The sequence below is a fragment of the Alnus glutinosa genome, chromosome 3, assembly GCF_958979055.1.
Source record: "Alnus glutinosa chromosome 3, dhAlnGlut1.1, whole genome shotgun sequence".
Taxonomy (NCBI): Eukaryota; Viridiplantae; Streptophyta; class Magnoliopsida; order Fagales; family Betulaceae; genus Alnus; species Alnus glutinosa.
Window position 1 is genome coordinate 36,395,342 of NC_084888.1, and position 12,814 is coordinate 36,408,155.

At 34.7% G+C, this 12,814-nt stretch overlaps 1 protein-coding gene across 1 annotated transcript; it reads left to right on the plus strand.

Annotated features, from left to right (window-relative positions):
• Nucleotides 1–4,991: 4,991 nt before the first annotated feature.
• On the plus strand, nt 4,992–6,195 carry LOC133862764 (protein SRC2-like). The gene has a single exon (XM_062298634.1). It carries the CDS (start codon nt 5,092–5,094, stop codon nt 6,025–6,027), a length of 936 nt encoding a protein of 311 aa, XP_062154618.1. The 5' UTR covers nt 4,992–5,091; the 3' UTR covers nt 6,028–6,195.
• The last annotated feature ends 6,619 nt before the right edge of the window (nt 6,196–12,814 follow it).

Consider the following 12,814-nt stretch of genomic DNA (forward strand, 5'->3'; position numbering starts at 1 on the left):
TTTTTTTTTTTTGTTATAGTAGTGAGGCTGCTGAGAGTAGTTTTTACGTGTTTTCATCAAATTGCCTCACAAAAATAGCTTTTTATTTTGGTGAGACTGCTATGAATGCTCTGACTTGATGGCTTGTGCAACCTAACAAGCTAAAAAATAAAAATAAAAATTCGTCTTGTCAGAAAATAAATCGTATCGAAATTGCGTTTTCAAAAAATTATGATTTGAAAACGCATAAAATTGTTTTTTCAGATCGCATGCAATGGAGTTTAAAGGCTAACATATGATTTTAAATGCCAAACTGTGATTTTGCCAAACGTCTAACTGCATTTTTAAAAATTATTTTTTCAAATCATACATTTTAAAATTGCTATTTTTAAATCGTACTTTTTAAAATCACAAATCCAAACAGACCTTCATCTATTCAAATAAATACTTTTCAAGTAAACACCAACAGTAAATAAGTTATATAGCTATAATATTTTTCTAAACTTTAGCCCCGTTTGTTTTGTGTAAAATGTTTTCAATTGAAATCAGTTTTAGGAAAATTATTTAAATTGAAAATGTTTTCCACATTTGGCTCGTTATTTCTTATATTTTTATATAATTTGAGAAGCTGTGAGAAAGAGAGAGGCGACAAAGAGGAAAATAACGTGTAAGAATATAAGGCTTTCAGAAGTATGATTGAAATTAAATCAAGTGCAATTATCCACCTATGCATATCACTTGCAATTTAAGCAGACAATTGTGAATGGCATTGTGGGGCCCAGCTATTCAGGCGAGTGTTTGGGTAGACAAGACTTGCCTAAGTAGGTTGGCACCATAAGCATAAAGGCCTTCTCACAATAGTCTGTCCTGATGTGTAGGAGAACGAACGATAAAATACGCATATGAGAAGTGTAAACTATTTTACGCCTCATGAATGTTATTTTTCTAAGTCAATTAAAAATATTTTAAGGTTGACAAATATTTTACACCGTGCCAAAAACTCAAAAATAGAAAAAACTTTTTCCAAAAAAATTTTAATCTGAAACAAACCAGGCCTTTCTTTTTTGCAAAATTTTCATGTAATTATAATTTGTTAGATTAATATTATAATTTAAAATAATTATATCATAATTACAACAATATAGTAATTTCATTGTCAAGAAAATTATAATCGGGATTTTGTTTAAAAGTGTTAACTAGTCATTAATTATCACAAAAAGTTTGGATTCAATCTTTTAATCAATATTATAATATTCTTTTAAACTATCGCTTAATAAATAAAGTCCAACAATGAAATATTCAATTGAAATGAGAGATAAATTATATAAATAGGTTTAAATTCAGGACAAAATCTTTAATATTACATTAAAATAATATTTATTTATAAAATTTAAGTTAATGAAAAATAATAAATTAAATCATTTAATCGATGTTATAGTAGAAAGAGACCGGGTTGCATTGACTTATTTTGGGTAAATATTAATAATTTTTTTTTGACATGTCCACACAAGAGGGGGAGGAAAAATTCGAACTAGTGCCCTCCGCTTCATGAGGCGTAGACTCCGGTCGAAGAACATGTAAATCATTAATAAAATAAAATTAAAAAAAAAAAAAAAAAAAACCTATAAATTTTTTGTTTTTGTAAATTTTTTAGAAGTGTGGATTTATCCCTAGCTATAGCTATAGCTATATATATACATATATAAGTGCACTTTTAGCGAATATAAATTTTTATTAAGATTATTATTTTAAAAAGAAAGCTTAACCAATTAGAACGAAAAGAATGTGTGAACCCTAGCCATAAACATGATATGCAACCGCCGTGCTTATGAAGGAAGACTCGTAAGATTTTCACGAGTCCGGCCCGTTCCTCCAAAACCCTAATTCCTTTTAGGTCCACTCCGATATATAAAGACTCCTAACATTGGCTCCGTGATTGACTCATATTCGATCCACAGCGACTTTCGCTCAAATTTCTGAGCGATTTCTTGTATATAAAAGGGGATCATCGTTTTCTTCTATTTGGCGTACGTGTTTTCGAATTTACTCCATGACTGTCTTTATCTTTCTGCCTCCGGCAGCAACCAGAAAGAGAGGAGGGAATAGAATGGAGGAGGATGCTTTTCAAATAACGGTTGGGGCGTTCAGACTCGCTGCTGCATTAACTGAATATTATAACAGAAGATCCATAGTGGACGACGTCGTTTGTTGTCTCACAATCCACCACGCCGCGGGCATCGACGACCCTGTTACCAATCCTTTTGCTGCTAATTACAACAGGGTTTATCGTGTTATATACCATATAAAGCCCGGCGAAGAGTTCTTGACGGCGGAAAGCGAAGGCTTTCCCGACCCGGTTTGGAACAGTAAGGAGTGCATCCCGTTGAGTAGGGTCGGACCGTACAAGATGTTGGTCTTGGACGTGGTTCGGGTTCACAACGGAGACCCGGAAACCTCCAGCGGCATAGTTTTGGTGGGCAGCGCTGCGGTCCCTTTACCAAATATGCTCGACAAGAAAACCACTAAGCGGGTTGTGCTTGCGAAAGATGAAGGGCAAGGGTGGCATAAGTCTGTTGGAGGGTACTTAGCAGTGTCCATGGAACTGAAGGATGTTAAAATAAAGCATTACTAATTTAATTACTAGGTACGCAGTTTGCTTTGTATATATGTATACGTATACCCAGGATTAGTACCAGTTTGCCTTTTGCTCATGTTTTTTTATCATGTTAATCAACTTACTATTTGCCATAGAATCCTTTGTTATCATGGTTGGAGCCGGCTTTTAGGCTTTGATGGGGTCAAATTGAAAAAAAATAATTGTGGGGGCCAAAACTACAAATTTTTCAAAGAATAAGGATAAAAATTATATATATATATATATATATATATATATATATATATATATATATATATATTTTTTAGATTTTTTTTATTTTTATTTTTGGGGAGCCCTTTGGGCCCCCCAAGCCATAGTGTGGCTCCGCCCCTGTTTGTTATAATCCAACCGGTCGACGAGTTTCAACTGAAACTGAAATTGATTCATCCGGCCATCGTATAATTTATAGATATGTTTGAAGTTTCTGTTTATAAATGAATGATACCAATGCAATTTTATGAAACATAAAATAGCAAATACATTATCACATGCAAATTTTGTGATCAAGCTAGCTAGATTGAGAGGAAAAAGAAAAGTCAACTTCTTGAACCATATTGCTTATAAGATACTTTTTTTAAAAATATATAGTAATTTCATAGTTTTTATATTTTTGGATTTTTTTTTTTGAAACTCGATTTATTCTTTCTTCTTATTTATTTATTTATTTTTTTTCGGAGTAGCTCTAATAGTAAAACCGTAATAGTTCCAAAAGGAAATAAAATCTCCTAAGACTGAAAATAAACACAAATAAGCATATTGTTGAAATACTTTGTGCCAAATAATATTTCCAAATTAACGGGAAATACTTGGTGCCAAAGGATGACCATATTAGGAAAAATATAATAACTATAATATTACTTGACGACAACGTAAATATAAATATGGGATTCCTCTAAAAGAGGAATCAGGAGATTTGTCAATAATCTATTCTTTCCTTCTTGGTATTTTCCTTGATGGCAGTTGACAACTCAGAAAGTCTCCTAGCTATGTCAATACGGCAATTTTTATTATTAGGCAATCTTCTAATTATATTAGTTGGGATACTCAGGCCATCCCGATCGCAGAATATTCTAGCCGTCTCGACCTCGGAATACTCTCGGGATGTCCTTGCCGTCTCAACCTCGAAACACTATATCCGTCTTGACCTCGAGATACTTTCGTTGTCTCGACTTTGGGATATTCTAGCCGTTTCAGTCTCAGGTCGTTGTCTTGCCTCAGCTTCCCACTAGGCATCAACTAGGCTAATAGGCATTTCCTCTTGTACTTTCAGTGTCGGATAGTAGCTGTCCTCATGTCCACTTGGTACCGCTGATATAACATGTTTCCCTTAAGGTAGTTTACACGTCGGAACCTAAGGCTCAGAACTGACCATAAAACCACTTCATCTCGACTTGCTACTAATCATTCGGCGTAGCTTTTTGCCCGACGGTAAAATTGTTATTAAATAAACCCGTTTAGAAATAATCCTGATGTTAAGTTAGATCCTCTTGGTAATAAGAGCCTCTCATGAACATGATGGAAAATCGATCTTGTCCTACATCAATTTTGCAACATCAAGTGCCCTGTCATCCACATGATAAAAAAAAATGCTGACAATGAGTAAAAAAAGATATGCCCTCAATCTCTGTGGCAGTGAAACCGCCCCTTTTTGTGCTGTATAAATTATGGGGCACTTGGCGCGGCAAATTTGTCGACATAGCTTGCATTGTGTATATGACATATGTGCTGTCAAAGCACACAGACTCTTATCCAAGAGCCCAAGTATATATTGAAGGACTTTTATCAATAACATAAAATAAGAGAACATAATCAATACTTTAACATGTGCAGACGAAAAATCATTAATTTGATAAGAAAGTAACAAATAAACCTATTTGAAACATGAACAAAACCTAAAATCATGATGGTTGAAAATTGATAACATATGGATTAAATTGAAATCAGGCAAAAATTTAGGATTTAAATATGATTTGTTTCCTAATTTTTATTTGATAATATAACATGTTACAAAAAGAAAACAAAACACCAAAACTTCAAAAGGGAATGAAAATATTTATTTGATGTAAATTGAGTTCTCCATATATGGCGTGCAATTGTACAATACTTTCCTAATTATCAGATCATATGAAACATATTTTTTTTTAAAAAAAATAATAATTACTCGGCATATATATTAAATGCAGTATATCACTTGACATTACAATTTAATCAAAGAAAAAAAGAATTGGGGTATCAAATTGAGTCGATGATGAATTACACTTTGGGTCACATATACATATCCCTAGCTGCTGCACCAGATCCCTATCCATCTGACTACCCCTCAAGGGCAAGAAGGTCATTTGGAGCCTAAAAACTTTCCCTTTACTTCTCCCAAACCAAACAACGTGCTCTTCCTCTTATCTTCTCTCCATTGATCATCCTACGCACCCTTCTTGCGCACGTTAGCAGAGACCGCCATGGCCTCGTCGCGCCCTCCGCCACCGAAGCCTTTGGACCTGGAGCTCACCGTCGTATCCGCCAAGCACCTGAAGAACGTGAACTGGAAGAACGGCGAGCTCAAGCCGTACGCGGTCTTCTGGGTCGACCCGGACCGCCGGCTCGCCACCAAGTCTGACGACTCCGGTTCGACCCATCCCGTCTGGAACGAGCGGTTCACGCTCCCAATCACCCTCCCACTCCACGAATCCGTGCTCACCCTCGAGATCTTCCACTCCAAGCCCTCCGAGACACCCAAGCCCTTGGTCGGCACCCTCCGCGTCCCGCTCAAGAACCTGGAAAGCCCAGACGACCAGAACCGGATCCGAAAATTTGAGCTCACCCGCCCCTCGGGTCGTCTCCAGGGCAAGATCCGCGTAAAGCTCTGCGTTCGTGAACGCCCTCTGCCGCCGGATTACCATATTGCCCCTCCGCCGAGCTATTTTTACTCCAGTGCCCCTGTCATTCCTCCTCCGCGTGACTACAGGGGATACCCGTCCTCTCCGTACACGTCGCCGCTCCCTGCGCCCTCTCCGTCGCCGCCGCCTCCATACCAGTACAGCTCGTATCCTGATACTTATCCGGGGTACTACTCCGGATACTACTCAAACGCGCCGCCACCGCCCCTTCCGCCTAGGCCGTTCTTCGATCGGCCCGTGAATTACGGTGGGCCTGGCGGGTCCAGTGGGCCGTCTGCCCCGGTGGACTACTCGCAGTATGAGCAAAAGCCCAGGAGCTCGAAAATGGGCCTGGGGACGGGACTTGCTGTGGGCGCGGTCGCTGGAGCATTGGGTGGGCTCGCGTTGGAAGAGGGATTGAAGTATGAGGAGGATAAGATAGCTGAGAGGGTCGAGAATGACATGGCTGCGCGCGACGATCAGAGCGATTATCACCCAGATTATACTGACTTTTATTGATATAATTGGGACCGAACTTGGCGAGGTTAAATGTGTAAGTGGCCAATGTCGGTTTGATTTTAGAGTACATCTTTGTGTGTATATATGTTCTAATGGTTTGGATGGAACTTGTTTGGTGTTTATGAACTTTATTATGGTAAATAAATGAAAGTTCACGAGCTTGGCATACATTGTTGTGAGTATGTTGAAAATTAGGGGGAGCTGCCATTGCCATAGATTCCATACTGAAAGACAAGATAATGCAATTGACAAATAAATATAAAGCGGAATATAAATAAAGACACAAAGAATTTCGTGGTTTGGTCTATATGACCTATGCATACATTTTGTTCTTATTTCTTTGGTGATGCTTACAATATAACACGTTTCTATTTATTAGAGAATTAGGGTAAATGAAAATAATACAAATATTCTTCAACTACAACTAAGTAATAGTCTTCGACTGTAGTTAGGTCACAATCTTCAAATATATGAGTCTTTAACTGTAGTTAGGATGGATAATAGAGCTTTGCATTGTGACTGATTTCTATTGTTTGATTTTCGATGTTAAAATTCGGATGAGCTCTAGCACCTTAGCTTGGGCCTAACTCAACACCCTTGTATAGAATCGGGAAATTGAACCATTTGAGTTATCTGGTTTTGATAATGGAAACCGAAAGTTTGTGGTAGAGTAATGTGGACAAGTGTTTTGTCTTTGGATTATAATAAGGAACAAAAAAAACTAAATTGAAGAATCGTGGTTAAATCTGTTGTGAGTCTAGGGTCCTGTACCCGGATCCATTCTCTCAGTTTGAGACTGAAAATAGGAGATGTATCTTCCACAGTAATGAAATTCAAACTTGAGTGATTGTTTCAGTAACTAGATAACCAGAGTCCGTGAAGAAAGGAATAACCACATTCCTTGAGCCTCCATGGTCCAATATCAGCACCAAGTAATCCTATAGATTCTGTAAAGCTTCTTGAAGGTTTCCTTCTTTCTGTTTTATGTGATTTCCTAAGGTTTTTCGGGTCTATATATTTGGCAACAGATTTTTGTGGTTTGTATTTTAGAAGGGTCATTTCCATAATAACTAAACTGTCAATTGTTGCCTTTGCATTTGTCAGATCACAAGTTCTTGCGACAAAAGGACAAAGGTGACTCTTTACCTCTACATGTCTGGTTTAGCGGTTGTAAAATGAACAATTTGAAAAAGTAGCGATTTCAAAAACATAATTAATAAAAATGCATTTGGTAAAATAGCAGGTTGAACTTTAAAGTCATATTTTTTTAAAAACTCATCCTCTTACTTATGGTTTGAAAACATGGATTTTTTCACGTTGTCAAACTTCCATTTTTTTCTCAAACGCACTTTCAACTGCCCGTCCAAGATCATTTGGCTTCATCATATATGTAATCAGTATTAAAGTCTCCATTAATATTTTCTTGATCCCAAAGAGATCTTTTCCAGTGCAATTTTGCAGCATGGAATTTGGAAACACTTTTGACTGCTAATGTAGTTGAAGTTGTGGTAGTACATTCAATATATTGTGCCACTAGGAAATGGACACTCAGGAACTCAAGTTTGCAATTGCTCCTGCAAAGTTGTTCATGCATATGATATCCAAGCAACAGTTTTGCTGTATTCTCTGACCCCCTGCCTCAACCCCAATCATATTCTCCTCTTTCATCTCATTCTATCTATGGATCTAGATTCTCAGCAATTTTTTGCTTGGATTGCTAGCAATTTAGAGATAGAAAATGTGAGAGAATAAGGCCCATCTGTTCCAGCAGGTGAGTGGGACTGGTGGGCCCTATAGGGTCTGCCTTATATTTGCTATCCGAATTACTAGCAATCTAGACAGTAAAATTGTTAGAGATCTTTATCCCTGTCTCAATGTCCTCAAATGTTTTGTTGCTGGGTTTAAACTTTAAAGCGTTCTGAGTACTTTATATGGCTGGCTCAAGAATAGTTTTTTGGTGGAGCTTGTATGATCTCTGGCAAGAATAGGAAGTTTGTTGATTTTAGTATCAGGATATGAATGTTGGATGTTGAACATTATATGACCGTCAGGCTCACTGGTATTTGCACCTTGTGACGTTTGGAGAACAAAGTGAAGATGGAGAGAAGGGTGAATTATGGAATCGTAGGTGAAGGTTGAAACCAGGTTAGCAATTACGGATAAGGAAGTCGAATTCTGATGTTATGATGAAAATCAGCCATGCGCCATGCGCAACTTTGTGTACTTCATAGTTCATAGGATTTCAGATATAATGCAGAAGGGTCATGTGGATGATGAAAATTGCGGTAGATAAATAGAGATTTTCAGTAATTTTTTTGTTTGAATTGCAAATGTGAGAGAGTCTCTATAGGCAATAAGTTCACGCCGGTCTCCGGCAATGTATCTTCCTCTTCCAACAAGTGAGTTTCATAAGGGCTCTTTTACAGTAATTCAGATAAGAAATTACTGAAAATCCAGATAGACTGGAGTTACAGATGGAATTTGGAATTTAATTGTAACTGTTGATGGGTTGTGGTTGATTTTCTTTGTCGGGAGTAATCATTCTGAAAGGGAAAATCTTTTCAGCAATCAATTATTTTAGTACACAATTTAAAGAAGCATTATACTTTGTAATTCAATTGTGTGCGCAAGGTGGCAATGGAGCTGCTAATTCAGCCCAAGCTTAGATCACAATCTGTAGCCAATTGCGACTCATGGTTCCTGTGGCCAGCTATTAGAAACCTAAATTCACAAAACAAAGTTTCCTTTAAAGGAAATTATTTCAACCTATTTATTACATATGCATGTAAAAATGACATGTTTTAAGGACGGATGTTAATATAATAAACTGAGTTTGAAGAATTTCTCATAAATTTCTTCTAATCATTTGGGAAGAAACTGTCTATTTACAAACTGTATAATCCCGACGTCTATGTAGACTAAATCTCATACCAAGCAACCCTACGGCATTTCGTGTCTCCAAAAATGTTTGGGTACTACATTTTTTACTATAGCCCTCTTATAGACTCCGTAAAAGCCTATGAATGTCATGTGACACAATATGAGAGAAAAAAATAATAATTAAGCAACACAATTTGATAGAGAAATTAAGGGAAAAGTACATATATTCCCCTCAAACTATCACTTAATTGTCAATGTACCTCCCAAACTACCAATTGTGTCAATTGCCTCCTCAAACTACAAAAAAATGTCAATGTCCCCCCTAATACCAACAAAAAGACAAAAATAACTCTAAATTTTTTTGAATAAGACAAAAATGTCCTTATAAATTCGAAAAAAAAAAACTAAAACTAAAATATTATTTTTTTAAAAAACAAATTAAATAAATTAAATAAATAACGAAAAAAAAATAAAAAAACGAAAAAAGATTTTTTTTTTTTAAAAAAACAAACGAAAAAATAACTGAAAAATATAAAAACAATTTTTTTTTTTTTTAAAAAAAACAAACGAAAAAGAAAAAGAAAAAGAAAGATTTTTTTTTTTAAACAAAAACCAAACGAAAAAATAACTGAAACTTACAAAAATAATTTGTTTTAAGAAAAAAAAAACAGTTTTTATTTTTATTTTTATTTTTTATTTTGTATAAATTTTTGTTATTTTATATTTTTTAAAATATTTTTTTAATTTTTATTTTATTTTAATAATTTTATGAAGGGTATTTTTGTCATTAGGAGGACATTGACAATTTTTGGTAGTTTAGGGGGAGCATTGACACAATTGGTAGTTTGGGGGGGGGACATTGACAATGATATGGTAGTTTGAGGGGGTTATGTGTACTTTTCTCATAAATTAAATTGTTTAATAGCTGACGTAGTAAGTGTCACGTGAAATGACACGTTAATTTGTAAAAGACTTATAATAAAAATTATATTACTCCTAAAAAAAATTCTTCTTGCCCTTCTCCTTATGCGTACATAGATGGTTCTCTTTGCGGGTACGGGGGTATTTCTCTTTTCCACTACATATACATATTGCAACAACGTGGGCTTGGATATAGTTTCATATTTATGGAATAAATGCAATCCTGTTGAGCATTCAACTTCAAAAGGATTGCCTGAATTTTGTGTATACCATCAATATTGTTATAAAAGTTAACCTTGTGTCAAGGTGCTGATCGGAAGTACCTGCACATAAAAAGGAGTTCAGTACAAGAGCTTATTGAAGTGGACCAGCGGAAAATAACTCTGATGCTTAAGTCTATATAATTTAGGATAATACTTTTTAAAAAGTAAAAGACAACGTCCAAGAGAATAAGACAAAAGTCTAGTTTAACCTTTTATTGCAAATTTGCCATAAATGCTAGCCACATGGCAGGCCTTCATTGGAGGATTCCCAATTGTTGTGTTCCCTAGGCTATTCATCTCATGGGATTTATTTATTTATTTTTTCTTTCATATAATTACCTCAAGCTTCGCGGAGGAATTAGGGCTTTATTTTGGCTCGCGTGCTTGATGAGGTCCAAGTAGAGATGTTATTGGACAATAAAGTTCAAATATGATGTTGTCCATGATCTATTGATTATCTTAGTTTAGTCATTGATTTCAAAGTTTTTCAATGTCACCATTATTATGTCTTATCATCATTATGCGAATGGAAATTATTGATACAGCTGAAAAGTTATTTATACAAATGTATTTGTGACAGGTTTGACTCGCAATCTTACATAATCAAAATATACAAAAATACATGAATTCAAATATCTGTATTAAAAAAAAGTAAAATAAAATAATTATGTGTATGTTCTAAGCTTTTTGAATAAATGGTGATTGAATATAGTATTGCTAGAGCAAAAATTTTGAGTTCGAATCCTATACTTTTTATCACACATTTCAATTAAATATTTCGTATGTTAGTTTTACTTATTAATGGAGAGTAAATGACTAAGGGTGATAAATGGCTTACTTATTTCTTCCATTTTTGTTAAATTAATAATTTTTTATCAGTTTAAGTTTTTGGGATAAATGATGATTTAACACTAATAATCCCATAGTAGCATTTGTCATATGATTTTGGTGTTTTATTTATTTATTTTTAAATAAATATGATCCATAAACTTCCTTCTATTATAAGACAGAATGAGTACAACATTTACATGAATTACATGTTTTCTCCTCCAATATCCATTATTCTATCATGAAAAGACATACCAAAAAAAAAAAAAACTTACAGACACGAATAAAGTTTTCCTCTGAATTGAGTAAGAAAATTTTCTCAAACTCACTCTATTAAACTAATATGTATCCAAGTATATATAATTCTCGCATGCATTTTTTAAAATGCATGTAAGAACTAAAAACGTATAACATGAAGACATGCCAGATCAATAAATTGAGTTCGAAAAAATTCTTCAAAATCGCAATCGGCATGCAAACACTACATTTATTCCATTAGCTTCATAGTGGTCATTATAACTAAGTTAATTACTAGTTGTCAAAGATAACAATGGCACCACTTAGCAGGCACAAATTGGAAAAACTCGACTTTTTTGTGAAATATTTATATGAAGATAATGTGGAGTACTAATTAATGACAGAAAGATCCCAATCTGCATATATCAACTTTCTCTCTCTCTCTCTCTCTCTCTCTCTATATATATATATATATATATATTTTATATAATCTTTTTTCTTGGAAACTTTGAACTAGAAAGATTTAACAACAAAAGTTCATGATGTCAAACGTACATATATATATATATATATATATATATATATATATATATATATATATATATATATATATATATATATATATATATATATATATATATAATTTATTAAATATCTCCGGCCATGGCTGATGTAGCACTAGCGAGCGTGTGGGGCATCGTCCCAAATGCCCCCACATGTTTCCATGGAAGAACATCAAGATATGGACACCCTCCAAATTGCAACACACAAGAACATTGTTCCAACACTTTTATCGTAGCTACCCATTTGGACATATCTCTAAATCTGACTTTTTTTCTATGTTTGTGCTCCACAACCAGCATACATGTTTTGATTTCTTCGCAAATAGCCAAATGCATAGTTGTTTACGGAACCACAGATATATCTAATGATGTCGTCCAATGTACTTCTCCCAACAAAAGGGACATTGGTTGGAAAGTGGAAAGGGAGCTCCTCCCTCCTCCTATGGATTCCAAGATTCATCCTCTTTGATCTCGTAGGACCCTTGTCTTTCCCCCCGGCCCTATGAATTATCACCAGATGGGAGCTGGTGTTTGACATTTATAAGCTAGTTTGATTAAAGTATAAGGCATTATTGGAATCATAAATAAATTAAAGTTGGCTTATCGATCCACCATGCGAGTGGGAAGAGGAAGTTTTTTAGCCTCCTTCAATGTACACATGATATATATGCATGTAAGGTTCATTAGCTTTGTTCCGAATTTTGACTAGATCGATTATTGTGCATGCACACTCATGACCATTTCAGATTCCAATACTGTTTATATATATATATACAAACACACAAATATGAGAAATTAAGCTTTGTATCATGTACTAATTAATTAAAAGAGTAGATATATGTGATGCAGGAGAAAGACCGACATTAGTATGTTGTAGTTTACCTTTTTTATTAGGATTAGGTTTTTCTTTTCCAATTATATATGCATGTGTACTTGTTTTAGTTTTCATTTTCTTTTCCTTTTCTAATTAGGATTTTTTTAGTTTTTTCTTATATAAGGGATAATAATTCAGTTTTGAAGTATCAATTAAATTTCAGTTTTTTAGATTTATTTTTATGTTTGCTTATTAGGTACGGGGCACCTACGGTCTTTCTC